The sequence below is a fragment of the Molossus molossus genome, unplaced genomic scaffold, assembly GCF_014108415.1.
Source record: "Molossus molossus isolate mMolMol1 unplaced genomic scaffold, mMolMol1.p scaffold_m16_p_23, whole genome shotgun sequence".
Taxonomy (NCBI): Eukaryota; Metazoa; Chordata; class Mammalia; order Chiroptera; family Molossidae; genus Molossus; species Molossus molossus.
Genome location: NW_023425359.1, coordinates 15,583,474 through 15,599,476, shown reverse-complemented (window position 1 = coordinate 15,599,476; position 16,003 = coordinate 15,583,474). Strand labels below are relative to the sequence as shown.

Here is a 16,003-nt window from a genome sequence, read left to right as displayed (position 1 = left end):
CAAAGCGATAGGAGCAGGCCAGTACAGTAACACTGTTTCTCTGCTTCCCTTGAATTCTGACCTCAGACCTGAACCAGAAAGAACTGGCTTTTCCTCAGCCTCAGCCTCAGCCTCAGTGACAAAGCGGGCCCTGCCATGCCCTTCGCCCTCCTAAGCCAGAAAGACAGTGGGACAGGACTCCGGTCTGGGGCCCTGGGCCAGGCGTGCTCAGCCACACTTCAGCTGCCACTTTGCTGGGCCTCCGTTTTCCCATCTGCTCAATGGGGCCGCAGGATCTCCCTTGACCGACGGTGAGGATGGAACGTGCCTGGAGCATGAGCTCAGTGCCAGGCACGTGGACGTGCTCCATTCAAAAGGCAGCTTCAAGTAGCATCTCCAGAACCTGCGGGCGGTGCCTGGCATCTCACAGCCAGCCAGGGCCAAGCAGAGGGTGGCACAGCCAGCCAGGGCCAGGCGGAGGGTGGCACAGCCAGCCAGGGCCAGGCGGAGGGTGGCTCAGCCAGCCAGGGCCAGGAGAGGGTGGCTCAGCCAGCCAGGGCCAGGCGGAGGGTGGCTCGGCCAGCCAGGGCCAGGAGAGGGTGGCTCGGCCAGCCAGGGCCAGGCGGAGGGTGGCTCGGCCGGCCAGGGCCAGGAGAGGGTGGCTCGGCCAGCCAGGGCCAGGCGGAGGGTGGCTCGGCCGGCCAGGGCCAGGAGAGGGTGGCTCGGCCAGCCAGGGCCAGGCGGAGGGTGGCTCGGCCGGCCAGGGCCAGGAGAGGGTGGCTCGGCCGGCCAGGGCCAGGCGGAGGGTGGCACGGCCGGCCAGGGCCAGGCGGAGGGTGGCACGGCCGGCCAGGGCCAGGCGGAGGGTGGCACGGCCGGCCAGGGCCAGGCGGAGGGTGGCACGGCCGGCCAGGGCCAGGCGGAGGGTGGCACGGCCGGCCAGGGCCAGGCAGAGGGTGGCTCAGACGGGTTATTTCTCTCCTTCTCAGGTGAAGGAAATAATCTAAAGGGATGGACTTGCTGTGGTCTCTGGGACACATACATTCTCTCTCTCTCTCTCTCTCTCTGTCTCTCTCTCTCTCACACACAACCTCTGGCCCACACCCAGCAGCTCTGGGAGATCCCAGCTGCTTCTGACTCAGCTGTGCCCGCAGGGCTGGGGACTCACTCCAGGAAGGTCCCCATGGTGAGAGGTGAGGCCATGCAAAGTGCAGTGTGTCTGTCTCCGCCCGCGGCTCCCGTGCAGGGCATTGTCTGGTCCGAGAAAGAGGAGATGTCGCCTGATCCTATGGGATAGCGCGTGTGAGAGGCTTTGAAACGTTTTTGTTTGTTTGTTTTCTTGTTGTTTTTATCCTCATTCGAGGACTTTTTTTTTTTTTTTTTTGCATTTACCTTTAGATAGAGCAGGAGGGAGAGAGGGAGGAAGAGACAGAGAAAGAAAGATCAATATGAGATAGAGACACATCAACTCGTTGACAACAGCACAACCCCAACCGGGGCCGGGGACAAACTGCAACCGAGGTACGTGCTCTTAGCAGAAATCGAACCCAGGACTCTCTGGTCCACAGGACCGTGCTCTAACCACTGAGCAAAACCAGCCAGGGCGAGGCTTTGAAACGTTTAAAGAGCATGTGTATTCAGGCTTAAAACTGGAGCTTGTCCGGTGGCGGGGGCAGTATCATTATGTGTCGCTGCACATTGATTCGGCGGCTCAGGGTGGCTCTGGGCCTTTATGAGTGGGATGCTGTGCACAGAAGCCCTAGAAGGCTGGCGGGTCAGCTGCCAGGGCTGGGCGGAGGAGGTGTTCCCCGGGCTGGGACAGGTGTCCAGGGTGAGCCAGGAGGCTCTTCTGCCCCAGGGCTGCATAAAGTTTCTGATTTGATTGAGATGATAGACCAGCCTGGTCCTTTGCTGCTTACAGGCCTGGGGAGGGGAAGCTCAGCCACCTGCCGGGAGGAGGCACATCCCCCCAGGGATGAAGATGTTCTAGTAGACATGGGAGGAGAAGGCTCATCACTCCCAGATGCTCGCCACACTGGGCAGGTGGACAAGCTTGCTCCCCAGAGCCCAGAGAAATACAGGTGAGCCCAAAGGTAACTGAACAGTGAAACAAATTAACAGCTGCAGGGAGAGCTGTCTTTGTTCTCCACTGGGATGGTTTCATAAAACCATTGCACCAAAAACCACGGAGCTAGAAATGAATGCCTGTGTCCCCGTGTCATCTGAGGGTACGGAAAGCAGAGCCAGGTGGCCGGCAGTGGTACCTGTCCTGCAGGCAGCGTGCCCAGACTTAGATGTGAATGGAGCATGACACAGCCTATTGCAATAGGAAGAACTCTCCAGTCTGTGGACGCAAGAAACGTCAAAACCTGTAGAGAATTGTCATGCATTTATTGGAGCCAAAACTGACGACAGACGCTGGGAAGAGAGATCTCAGATTCTGCCGAGAATAACAGTGTTGCAGCTTCTTCTGTGCATTTGGAACTAAGGAGAAGACCCCAGGGAAGATTCCATGGAGGTGGGAGAAAGCAAGGCCAAGGTGGGACTGGAGTACAGAACAGTTAACAAGATTATGTGCTTTCTTCTGGGTGGTTCTGCCTTCTTCGGTGGATCTCAAAGGTGTGTTAACCCGGATGCACAAGAGCAATGGGCCTGGGGCTTGTCTGCTCACCATGACCTGCCCAGCTAGGAGTTTATGATTTATTACAGCACCCCTTTTTCATCCACAAAGATAGTTGCAAGTATCTCAAAATCAAACAGAAAAGGGGTTTTCTTTTATGAGGTTCGCATCTAGTGCCCCAGTTCCCGCTTTTGCAAGAAAAATGCCTTCATCTCTTCAAATACTTCTCACCCATTTATTTACTTCCCCATTAAGAGCCTATGATGTGCATGTGACGTAACAAAGGCTAAGGCACTGGGCCTGTCCACAAAGTGTGCACACAGAGTATACAGGCTCTGGCCGGGTAGCCCAGTTGGTTAGAGCATCATCCTGATACGTCGAGGTTGCAGTTCAATTCCCAGTCAGGGCACATACAAGTATCAACCAATGAATGCATAAATAAACGGAACAAAAAAATCGATGTTTCTCTCTCTCCCTCTCCCTTCCTCTCTCTAAAAAAAACAAAAAGTCAACCAATACAAATAAAGTATACAGATACTGTATTATAAGGCTATACATCTGAAATATATAGTGCTATTAGCCAATGTTACCCTAATAAATTTAATTTTAAAATACTGTCTTAACCCTGGCCGGTTTGGTTCAGCCGTTAGAGTGCCGGTCTGCAGACCAAAGAGTCCCGTGTTCGATTCCGGCCAAGGGCACGTACCTCAGTTGCAGTTTGTCCCTGGCCCCAGGTGGGGTCGTGTGGGTGGCGACCTATTGATGTGACTCTCTCACATAGATGTTTCTCTCTCTCTCTTTCTTCCTCCCTCCTGCTCTATCTGAAGATATATGGAAAAATATCCTCGGGTGAGGATTAAAATAAAATAAAATACTGTCTTAAAAGGGTAAAATAAAGACTGTCTTCCATATACAAAATGACCATGTCAAAGATTTTATTTAATTCATTAATGGATGAGAGAATCAGTAGATTTTTTTTGTTGTTTTTTTTTTGTTTTGTTTTTTATTGGTTTCCAGGAAGTTTTTGATTTCTTCCTTGATCTCCTCAGTAACCCATTTGTTTTTTTTGTTTTTTTTTATCCTCACCCGAGGACATTTTTCCATTTTTTGTTCAGATAGAGCGGGAGGGAGAGAGAGGAAGAGAGAGAGAGAGAGAAACATCGACGTGAAGGAACACATCGAGTGGCTGCCACCCGCACGACCAGCCAGGGCCAGGGACAAACTGCAACCAAGGTACGTGCCCTTAGCGGGAACTGAACCCGGGTCTCTCTGTACCGCAGGCCGACGCTTTAACCACTGAGCCAAACCGGCCAGGGCAGTAGATGTTTTTTAAAAAAATAATTCAAGCCTTGGTCTGTGTGGCTCAGTTGGTTAAGCATCACCCGGGGCACTGGAAAGTTACCAGTTCGATTTCCAGTCAGGGCACAAACCCAGGTTGTGGGTCCAGTTCTGAGGCAACCAATCAGTGTTTCTCTCTCAAATCAACTTTTAAAATATTTTAATAATAATAATAATTCAAAGGAGGATCTAAAAAACAGACCATTAGGAATGCAGAACTGAAATTTGTTAATAGATACAACACTGAGAGAGGCTGACCACACTTGCACCAGACAAAATACATTTGCATATATGTAGAAAAGACTTATTTGCATCACTATCCATTTTCTACAACTTACAGAGTGATAAATAGTTTGAAAACTATAAAGGCACAGACCATTACAGACCTGATCCCCCTCTACTCCCCCCAAAATTCCATAGGACACTCAGCAATCTTCTTTTTTTCCCCAAAGACTTTTAAGTTTTTCCTGACAAGTCATTATTTTGCAGAAAAATCCTGAATATCAAATCTCAAACCATCCTTCAAGATCAACTTAAATGCCACTTTCTCCACAGATCATTATCTACACTTCCTTTCTCAGGCTAAAAGATAATTTTCAAAAAAGGTAAAATTAAAAATTATGACTCTCATAGAGATATAAAATGAATGCATTTTAAAGATTTCATTTAACTCATTAATTCAATGAGTTAGTTAAGCAGATGTTATAACTGGTCCAAAGCAGAAATCAAAGAAGCTCACATTTATATGAAGTAAAGAATATTGAAATGGATGGGCAAATAGACTCACCTGGCTTCTCCAGTGGGGTGAGGGGTCCCTCCATTGGACAGGATTAATTTGCATAATCTATAGATAATTCTTTTTGCATCGCTACAGTTATCTACAACTTAGGGTTGTAAAATAATTCAAAAGCAATAAAAGGCTAGAATCAGATAGCTTCAGCGTTATTGACATTTTAGACCAGACAGTTCTTTGGTCCAGTTGTGAGGAACTGTCCCAGGCATCATAAGCATCCCTGGCTTCTACCCAAAAGAGGCCAGTAGCATCCCCCACTCATGACCATAACAAATGTCTCTGACATTGCCAATGTACCCTGGGTGGGGTAGAAAGGACAAATTTGCCTGCAGTAAAAAAAAAAAATCACTGATCTAAACAATGCATAGTTTTCCATGAAAGCACACATTCTTCCATGTGAGTGTAGGGAAGGGAAGGAGGAATGCATTCTTTGACACGCGTCCATTTCTCTTGTGTTTGAGCTGAGAATCTCATGGTATTGCAACCAGAACCCAAGTTCTGCTGCCTGCCGCCACAAACATCACACTCGTGAGACAGATGCTGATGAAAAAGGAAAGAGGCTAATTCAAGTGCAAGTGCCAGTATCTCAAGGAAATGGGGGACTCGTGTCACAAACCCCATTTCAGTATCTCAGTGCAGGCAGAGGTTTTTCATAAAGAGGGAGAGAGAAAGCAGAACGAAGAAATCAAGGGGCCCTGGCTGGTTTGGCTCACCAGTTAGAGCGTCGACCTGAGGACCAATGAGTCACAGGTTCAATTCCAGTCAAGGGCACATACCTCGGTTACAGTTTGTCCCCAGCCCTGGTTGGGTCATTCAGGAATCAACCAATTGGTGTATCTCGCTCACATCAGTGCTTCCCACCCCCCCACACCCCCCCGCCCTCCCACTCTATCTGAAAATAAATGGAAAAATATCCTCTGGTGAGGATTTAAAAAAAGAAAAAAGAAAAAACACAGAAATCAAGGGGACGGGATTGAAAAGTTCTGTACGTGCAGGCCAGCACAGTCCATTTTGATAAGGATCTCAACACTGGTCAAGTGATGGTCTGGTGCGCATTATCCTGGTTTTACGCCATCCTGGCTCTATGGTTGAGGTTCAGCAAATCTCCCAGAACTGGGATGACAGAAGATCAGAGTCTTATCCTCTGAAGTTAGTTCCTAGGATTCTTTACAAACATGCTGTTTAGCCACAAGCTACATGTTAGTCAGAGTCAGCACTTACAGATACAATGTCAAAAGAATGATGGGTGGGGCTACAGTTTCCCATTGTTACAGTATCTCCCAACAGAAGAGTCACAATATTGACTCAGTCTTCCCAGTTAAATGTGAGTTTCAGATGGACAAGGAAGGATCTTTTGGCATAAGTATGCCCCGAGCAGTATTTGAAGCATACGCTTGAAGGGGTTCAGAACCTCCCCAGGATGTGCTACTTTGGCATGTGAATTACTTTGAGCTGAAGGCAATGGAGCCCTGGGAAACTTTACCTCTCCCTCAAAGAATCTGAGTTAGGGGCCTTGTCCATAATAAAAGATTATCTGAGATAACCTTTCTGACCTAACCAAAGGGCAGGGAGAACCACTAATTACTCACCATCTGCTCTTCCTGAAAATGCCCTTTCTCCCCTCTGACGCCCCAGACACCTCACCTCACCCTTAGCTCAGAATACCAGAGATGCCTCATTTTCCCTGTCTGTCCCTGAACCGCGCCTGTAGGTGAGGTTTCCATGTGTATGTCTGTAGTTAAATTTGGCTATTTCTCTTGTTAATCTGTCTCATGTCTGTGTAGTTATTAGACCAGTAGAAGAGTATAGAAAGGTAGAGGAAAGTTACTTCCCACCCCACATTTATACTTAAACATTACTGGTGTTTATTTGAAATTAAGATTGAACTGGGAGATTGTGTTTTTATTTGCTAGAAGTGTAGCATCCTGATTACAACAGGCCTTGGTGACCGATCCTTGTTCTGCCTGTGACTAGCTGTGTCACATTGAATTATGTCACTGAACCTCTCTGATGCTCGGTCATCGCATCTGTAAAATGGGGGCACTAGCAGGAGGACAACTCTCTTCCCCACTGGTTGGGAGGACTAATGAGATCACCGATGCATAGCAGTTAGGACAGTAGCACAGAGTTGGGGCCCAACTGAGGGCAGCTGATGTCGTCTCCCTGACTGGGCTCCCTGGCCTGCTGACTCACGGGGTGTTTCCCGGAGCCACAGCTGCCCCGGCCTCGGGATTTGTCCGGGCTTCCTCCCCAGGGGCGGGAAAGCGGCCTCGGGCTTGGGCGTGCGTCCCAACTCTTTCCGCCCGAGCCCCAGCGTCGGCGCCGGCGGCCGGGCCATCCCGGGACCGTCCGCAGGTGGCAGCACCAGCCGGGCGCTCTGCAGGCGGCGTCCCGGCCGGACGCCGAGCAGGCCGGGAGCGGCCAGGCCACACCCCGCCGGGCGGAGGGCGCTTCCCGGCTGGTGAATCACCGCCCGCAGCGGAGCCGCAGTCCCGTTGCCGAGCTCCTGCGGGCGCCCCGGCCGAGACCGCCGCCTCGCTCCCCGGCAGCCGCGCCATGGCAGGCATCGCGGCCAAGCTGGCCAAGGACCGGGAGGCGGCCGCGGGGCTGGGCTCGCACGAGCGGGCCGTCAAGTACCTCAACCAGGACTACGGGGCGCTGCGGGACCAGTGCCTGGAGGCCGGGGTGCTCTTCCAGGACCCCTCCTTCCCCGCCATGCCGTCCTCCCTGGGCTTCAAGGAGCTGGGACCCTACTCCAGCAAGACGCAGGGCATCGAGTGGAAGCGGCCCACGGTAGGAAGCGCGGCGGGCAGCGGGGCGGGGCGGGTGCGGGCCGGCGGCGCGGGTGCCCAGGCTGCGGGGCCGGAGAGGGCCGGGCGGGGGCGCAGCGAGCGAGCCCGCACCGCCTGGCCCGCAGCCCGCAGCCCAGATCGCGCGCATCCCCGGTGCTGCCCAGCCCGTTACCGGGTGGCCTGCGTCCACAGAGGGCACCTGTCCCCACTTCCACGCACGCTTTGGTGGACACTGCCCTCAAATCCCATTAGCAGGCCCGCCAGGGGAGCCCTTGACGGCCTTCACTAAAACGGAGGTGACCGAAGGGGGCCTAGGGACAACTTTTATGGGACCCCAGTGGGGAGATGGTGGGAGGCGGGGAGAAGGGTCTGGAGGAAAGGAGCTTGGGAGACAACATCTGACCAGGAAAAGTCAATCTCTAACTCGGGTGCTGATGACTTTAGGGAGGGGAAAGTCCACAGCCTGGCCCTTTTGTGACTAAGGATTGTCTCATGCCGTCCTGGTTAGGTTTAGCCAGAGTTTCTTGTTTATTTTAACAAATGGGAGCTGGTAATAAACAAAGACAGGGACATGCGGTCAGGAACAAGTTCCTGATCATTCCACCGGCCCAGAATCTCCCTGGAAACCTCAGGAGTCCCTCCAGGCTCCCTGGTCTCGATCCCCAGTGTCTGTCCTCTGCCCTGGCAGGCCTAGGCACAGCTTGCTCCCTTCTCTGGTTGTCTGTCCACCAGCTTCCAGGGCATCCCTGCTGGCTCCGCCTCCTGTGGGACCGAATCCTAACACAGCTTCCTGGCCAATCCAACCTCTGGATTCCTGTTATGAGAATAAGCATTCCTTTCCTGCTTCCACTCCTCGGAGCCCCCCAGGTCACCTTCTCTGTCACCCCAAACAGAGGCCAGGGGCAGCAGGTGCTTAGGATGTGCCGTAGCCCAGGACATGAGCACCTGAGTTCATTTCTTGCTAACCTGCCTGGTGACCCAGCCTGAGACATTCAACCTCTTTGCCTCCATGTCTTCACCTAAGAAGAGGTGATGGCTACATAGTTTCCTCTCTCACTGACTCTCAGACCCAGCTTCTCAAAGGCACCCCTCTCTGCTGCCTTCTCACCTGCCAGGGACGCTCTCTCCGGGTTTTCTGGAGTCTGACTCACTCTGATTCTTTGGGATGTAGTCAGATGTCCCCGCCCCGAAGTCATGTTTCCTGACCCGTCTTAGCAGCCCCCTCCCCAACGTTTTATGCTTTATCACAAACCCTGCTGATTTCCTTCCTAACATTTTTACAATCTACAAATATAATTACATATACTTGTTTGTACTCTCTCTGAACCGCAGGCACCATGTGTTATACTCATCAGTATATCCTCAGTGCCTACAGCGTCAGTGCTTTCCACACTATGCATTCATTCATTCCGAGATATTTATTGATATTATATGCCAGGCACTGTCTTAAACTCCTGTGAACAAAAAGATAGTGACGATGTGTAGAACGACTGAATGAACGCAGGACTGTAACAAGCCTCAAAGGAAGTTACAGTTATAAAAGTGATAAACAAGACTGTATTCACCTTACATTTGTGCAGTACTTTACGGTTTACAAAGTGAGTCTGCACACTCGTCTATTTATTCTTCCACTCATTCAATAAGCATTTATTGAACACCTACTCTATGCCGAACACAGCACATACCGTTTCTGCCTCTAAACTATTAGCAACTCTCACTGTATATAAACGATATGCTGTGCCTTCTCGCAGTGCAGGTGGTTTTACGAGGGGCCAGTGAAGGGAGTCAGGTCACCCAGTAATGGAAATGCCTGTAGGGCTTCTAGAAGGGAAGCAGATCTGGAACCGTGTGGGAGAGGCTGTGCACTGAACAACCAAGGGACAGTGTGGCCACTATGTTCCCATTCAGCAGGTGAAGGACATGGAAAGATGAAATATTTGCTCGAACGGTTGTCCGGGGCAGAGACTGTGCGCAGCCTGTGGGTGTTTGGAGCGCACGGGCCCCAAAGCCCGGTCTGCCCCGGGCCTGCCTTCTCAGACACTGCCGTGGTTGGGGTCGGGCCAGGGAAACAAAACCGTGTCCACCGGCTGGGACGTTAGCAAGTCATTGGTGACTTCACAGAGCATTGCGGTGGGATAGAATTTCATCCAGGTAGAAGCCAGATTATTATAGGCTCCGGAGGAGGGCACCGGAAATGAAGGAAGTGGTCCCCGCGTGTCAGAAGGGCGCCTGTGGGAAGAGAGAGAGGAACTGTGGGAAGGAGAGCGGGACCTGGGTTTGGAGGCCGTTCCTTCAGATGAGCAGCTGGGCCGGGTTATGTTGAGTCACTGGAGAGGAAGGGACCAAAGACAAAGGCAGGGAGGAGATAATGAAACAGGGCCCCCGAGGAAGTAAAAGTGGGGGTGGGGGGTTGCACCATGTCAGAGAGGGGTGTCCTGACGCTGGAGACAGAGGGTCCTGGGGAGCGAGAGGGGGCTGGAGGGAAATGGCTCGAGTCACCGATGCAGGGGCAGGGTGAGGAGAAAGCTGGCCTGATGCAAGGATGCCACCAGTCAGGGCCGAGTGGGGACAGGTGGTGTTAGTCCCCGTCTGTTCCTGAGATAACCAAGCCTCAGAGAGGGTTGGGACTTGCTTGTTGTACTCAGCTGGCTGAATTCAGCCTCAAACCAGCATAAATTCAGGGATTATGATCAGCTTCTTCACTAATAATAATAATAATAATAATAATAGGTAACTTATGGAGTGTTTACCAAGGCACATTTACATAGTTATCTCATTTAACCCTCATAACAACCCTATGTGGTAGGTACACCTGTCATCACCGTCCCCATTTTACAGATGAGGAAACTGAGGCTTCAAGAGAAGTACCTTGCAGGATCATAGAGGCCATATAAGGAGTGGCCAGGCCAAGTCTCAAACGCAGGCTGTGTGAGTCCACAGTCCAAGCCCTCAGCCCCTTGCCTCGGACTGTTGCATCCACATTTAATTCCACGCCCTCCATGCTATGCGCACGGTTGAGTTTTCCAAAGCTTCTCTGAGCGCCAGTCTGAACTTGGCCTTTATGGAGAGGCTGCCGAAGATGTAGGCAAGTTTCTGAAACATAATGGAAAAATCCTTCTGGGCTAAGCGCTTGGCACGCTCAGTATTATCAACATGATTCTGGGGCTCCCAGCACCAAGCCCTGTCCACTCCATCAGCTGCGTAAGTGCTTGGCTGGCAGGCCTCGGGGAAAGCTGGCCCCACTTTCTCTTGTCCCTGTCATCTGCCCACAGAGCGCCCTGACAGGGAAGAGACAGCAGAGGAATGTGCTCAGCTGCGCATTGCAGCTCCAGGTCTCACCCAGGAAACGCTTCTGCTCGGTAGAGGGGCGAGGGCGTGGGGTGAGCTCCGACCTGGTTGCTCAGGCCCAGAGCAGCCCAGATTGATGCCTTCACTTCCTCTGTGGCTTTGGGTGGGGCTCTGCCGAATCAGGAAGCACCCAGAGGGCTGGTCCCATGAAGGGGCCTGAACGGTGCAGGGGTGGCTTCTCCCAGGCTGCTTGTGGGCGATCCTGAGGTTTTAACGCCCTTAGAGGTTTGCTGCTATTCAGTTGGGGCAGCGCAGGATCAGGAAGAGTAACGACTTGCACCGGGAAGCTCACAGCTACCCCAGCGCTGTCCGTAACCTGTGAGCAGCAACGCTCGAGACACGTCGCTTTATCACCTTAGCCTGCGTCCTCACCTGTCACACGGGGACCATGCCCGTCCTGCGTTCTGAGAGGGCCTCGGGAGAGACAGCACCGGGCACAGTGTCGATGTGCAGCAGGTTCACAGGACATGGGTGCTCGAGTACCCTGGCCCCACAGACGAACCCAGAAAGCTAGATTCGTTCCCAGCCCTCCAGACGGGTGTGAGTGTTAGGAAGACAGGGCTGCCCGTCAGCACCGCCAGACAGAGCACAGTTAGAACTGAAATGCGGAGTACGACTACTCTGGGACTCGGAATCGAAGGGAGGAGTGAGGGCTGGACTATGAAGGAGGGCTTCACGGAGGAGGTGGCAGTGAGTCTTGAAATATGGGCAGATGTCGGGAGGGGAGAAGAGGATGGGAAAGGGAGGAATCCATGCCAGCGAAACAGCTGACGTGCAGGGACAGAGGAGAAGGGCCAGCGTGGCAGGACAAGCAGCCCCAGCGTGTGGACGGGCTCCCCACCCTGCAGGAGGCTGGACTCCAGGCCAACGCGGCTGGGAGAGAGCGCGATGGTGCAGGCTCTGGGCGGGTTGGGCAATGACTCCTCAGCCAGGAGAGTCTCCCCCACCCATCGGGACCCATGAAGCAGGGGTCAGAAAAGGGCCCCACGGGGGTCTAACTATACCCTAGCGGGGAGGTGAGTGGGGAGAAGGGGTGTGATGCGCCCACTGGGAACCGAGGCACCCTCACTGCGAAAGCACATGCCTGGTGGGTTGACGGCGCTTTGTGGGTCTCGTCCCCAGGAGATCTGCGACGATCCCCAATTTATTGTTGGAGGAGCCACCCGCACAGACATCTGCCAAGGAGCCCTGGGTAAGTGATGGCAGCCAGAGCCAGCCTGGGGTGTTGTCTACAAGGCTGTGACTGGCAGGGGTGAGGGGTGATCTGGGGTTTCTCTCCCTTCCCAAGCAGCTTGGCGATTTCCTTTTCCAGAAGCTTCTGCGAATTTCTTGTCCCCTGAGGGCCTCGTGCTGAGGGACACACTTGCACAAATGTGCACTGGGCGAGCTGTTGAGGTTCAAAGATGCCCCCACTGGGGAACGGAGGGGCTGCCCCTCGGCCTCGGCACCTCCTGGGGCCAGTCTTACAGTAGCCCATGAAGCACTCGGGCTCTGGGCTGAGGGCCAGGTGGGAGGACACCCCAGGCCAGTGATGGCACTGAGACCTCAGTTTCTCTGGGGTGCAGGAACAGGGGATGGTGACTCAGTGTGCAGGAAGAGGAAACCCTGATGAGGGCTCACTGTTGAGAGGAAGTGAACTTAGGGGGTGTTCTCAGTATTTACGAGTCAAGTCACCATGGCACCGAGGCCCGGGGGCCAGCGCTCACTGTAGCAGAGGCAGCTGCCACGTTCATCTAAGTGGTTCACTGGGGTCGCTGACTTGTGAGAGTCTGAAACCGTTCTGGGAAGCCGAGCCCTGATTCCTCGCTGGACACAGAGCCTGCTGAGGGGGGGGGCCTGGGGTCTCAAATGGGACCCTGGGACCATCATTTAAGATTCTCATAGAGCCCTGGCCAGTTTGGCTCAGCGGTTGGAGCGTCGGCCTGCGGTACAGAGAGACCCGGGTTCGGTTCCCGCTGAGGGCACGTCCCTCGGTTGCAGTTTGTCCCTGGCCCTGGTTGGTTGTGCGGGTGGCAGCCACTCGATGTGTCCCTTCACGTCGATGTTTCTCTCTCTCTCTCTTCCTCTCTCTCCCTTCCGCTCTATCTGAACAAAAAATGGAAAAATGTCCTCGGGTGAGGATAAAAAAAAAAAAAGATTCTCATAGACTCCACCCTCAATATCCTGGACTCATAATAATACGGCTCGTGATGAACGGGAAACATGCTTCCTGCCATCAGCTTTCACTCACCACCCAACTAGTCCATCCGTCCCAAAGCTGATCACCTTGAAATGAGCCTGCAGGTTTCGATACTCAGAATAACAACAGCTAATGTTTACTGAGTATATACTATGTGCCAGACCCTAAGCTCTGACAGCAGAATCTCTGGTAATGTGATTACAGTTGACCCTTGAGTAACACAGGTTCGAACTGCGTGGGTCCGCTTATACATGGATTTTTCCAATAAATAGATATAGTACTATTTATGTATTTTCTCTTCCTTTTTAAATGTGTTCTTTTCTCTAGCTAACTTTATTGTAAGAATCCAGTATGTGACCCACACAACTTACAAAATATGTGTTAATAGACTGTTACCGGTGAGGCTTCTGGTCAACAGTGGGCTCTCAGCAGTCACCTTTGGGGGCAATCACAGTTATATGCAGCTTTTCAACTACACAGGGGTCAGTGTCCCTAATGCCTGAGTGATTCAAGGGTCAACTGTACTCCCTTTGACAGGTGAGGACACAGAGGTCCTGGGAGTAACTCATCTGAGGTCCTTACACCGCCGAAGTGGGCGCCGAGGGTACAAATGCGCAATCTGACTCCGGCCTGTGTGTTTAACCCCTGAGCTAGATTCCATAGAAGGGCCTAGAAAAGTTTCTCTGCCTAAAAGTCAGGGCAGCTGTGTGAGTCATCAGGGTGGGCACCGGGGCCCATGGGAAATGCGTCTCCGGGAGATCTGACCCAGGGCAAGGCTCAGCCTCTGCGCAGATTCCTGAGATGCCAGCACGCATACTCACCTGAGAACACACCTCCACTTCCCGCCTTCGCCACCCCCAGGAGGCAGAAGCCCGGGGTCCTTGGTGCCCAAGGTGGGTGCTCCTGGAAAGTTCACTTATCCAGCGGAGTTAGAGGTTAACAGGGCTGGGAGCTGATGTTGACCTTGACCAACCCTGGGGGCTTCACACCTGGGCTAAAGTCCACGCCTGCACTAAACATCCACTTCAAAGTTGAATGGCCTCGCCTGTGATGTGGCTCAGTGGTTGAGCATCGACCCCTGCACCAAGAGGTCGCCGGTTCCATTCCCGGCCAGGGCACATGCCCAGGTTATGGGCCTGATCCACAGTGTGGGGGGGCGGGTGCATGCAGGGGGCAGCCAATCGATGTTCTCTCTCATTGATGTTTCTCTCTCTCTCTCAAATCAATAAAGAAAAAAAATTTTTTTAATAAGTAAAGTTTAATGGCCTCTGAAGGCCAAGCTGCAAGTAACAAATACAGGCTTTGAGTCCTGTTTGAACCCTGCCAGGCCACCTGGGGAGGAGACAAGCTTCCACTCCTGGGTGGAGCTCCCCACGGTAGGCCCTAGTCAAAGAGACACCTGATGAAACGTAAGTCTTCTTAAAGCTTCTCAGTAACTGACCTGTCATTCCTGAGGTCTTTCTACACCCTCTGGGCCATTTGTTTTCTGGGCCTTTTCTTTTTGTTTTGTTTTGTTTTGTTTTGTTTTGTTTTGTTTTGTTTTGTTTCTTTATTTGTTTAATCCTCACCCAAGGATTTTTTTAAATTGGTTTGTGAGAGAGAGAGAGAGAAACATCGATCAGTTGCCTCCCATACACACCCTGACTGGGGATTGAACCTGCAACCTAGGCCTGTGCCCTGAGTGGGAATCGAACCCGAGATCTTTTGGTGCACAGGACAATGCTCCAACCAGCTGAGCCTCCTGGCCAGGGCCTGGCCTTTTCTTTTAGAGGGACCTGATTAGATTACAATCTGTGAAATGTGACTGAACTCACCCTGTTCTAACATCTGGGCACAGGGTGGTGACTATCACCAAGTCCCAGCAGGCTCAGGGGCCTTGCGGTGACCCCTGTCCGCGCAACCAGAGATATGAGCTGAGGCTCTGCTCTTAGTTGGGAGACTGTGGGCAAGTCATCACTTGAATTCTCGGTCTCTTCTAAATATTGGTGGCACGGTGACCTCAGAGATCCCCTACAGTGTGGCATCGAGCTGTTCTAAAGTCATTCCTTGAGCCCGATGCTGAGTGACACCTTGTGCTGGAGGGGCAGAGCACCTCAAGGTCAGGTTCAGCTCACGTATGGAACAATGACACACCTGTCACCTTAGACCAGTGTGCACTCAGCCTTTTCCAGTGCGTTAGCTCATGTCATCATTCCAACCGTTTTCTCTTTTTCTGATGTGAGAGAGAAACATTGATGGGCTGCCTCCTGCATGCCCCCCACTGGGAATCGAGCCTGCAACTCGGGCACGTGTCCTGACCCGGAATCAGACCGGGAATCGAACCGGAATCGCACTGGGACCCCTCAGTCCATGGGACGACACTCAATCCACTGAGCCACACCGGCCAGGCTCATCCCAACTGTTTTCACCCCCACTGTGAAGATAAGCAGACTGAGGCAGGGTGGGGTGGGTGGGCACGTGTAAGGCCACACAGCTAACAATTGCCCAAAGTAAGGACCCTGATCTGATTTGAAATCTCCCTGAGCCCTTTTCGTAAGCCCAGCCTCCCCGCGTTGCCGAGATGCAGTGATGAGGGAATGTGCAGGTGAAATTCTCTAAGGAAAATTCCTTTGCTTACCTGCCTTTTCCCCCCTGGGACTCAGTTCACCAGTGAGACTGGGCAGTGCTGTCCTTGGACGTACACATTCCCAACGCCCTGCTGACCGTCACAGCACTGCCAGGCAGTGGTTAGCGCTCCCCCCACCCCCTCTCCCAGAAGGCTCGAAGACTCACCGAATAATCCAGAGCACCTTGCAGAACGGCTCTGACAACGAGCCGCCTGCACTGCAGACCTGGAGTGGGCGAAGAAACTGCCATGTGGAGGAAGGGCCGGAAACCCAGGCGGGCCCTGCTGCCAACTGTGGCTCTGTAATCTCTGTCATGGCTGGCGACAACCTGTTCTTACAGGTGATTGC

At 52.8% G+C, this 16,003-nt stretch overlaps 1 protein-coding gene across 1 annotated transcript in view; it reads left to right on the top strand.

Annotated features, from left to right (window-relative positions):
• Positions 1 to 7,258: 7,258 nt before the first annotated feature.
• CAPN2 (calpain 2) overlaps positions 7,259 to 16,003 on the top strand; it is a 51,826-nt gene continuing 43,081 nt past the window's right edge. The window contains exons 1-2 of the mRNA XM_036277463.1: positions 7,259 to 7,523; positions 11,993 to 12,062. Of these exons, the coding sequence (XP_036133356.1) occupies positions 7,287 to 7,523; positions 11,993 to 12,062 (307 nt within the window). The 5' untranslated portion in view covers positions 7,259 to 7,286. The remainder of the gene's footprint in view (positions 7,524 to 11,992; positions 12,063 to 16,003) is intronic.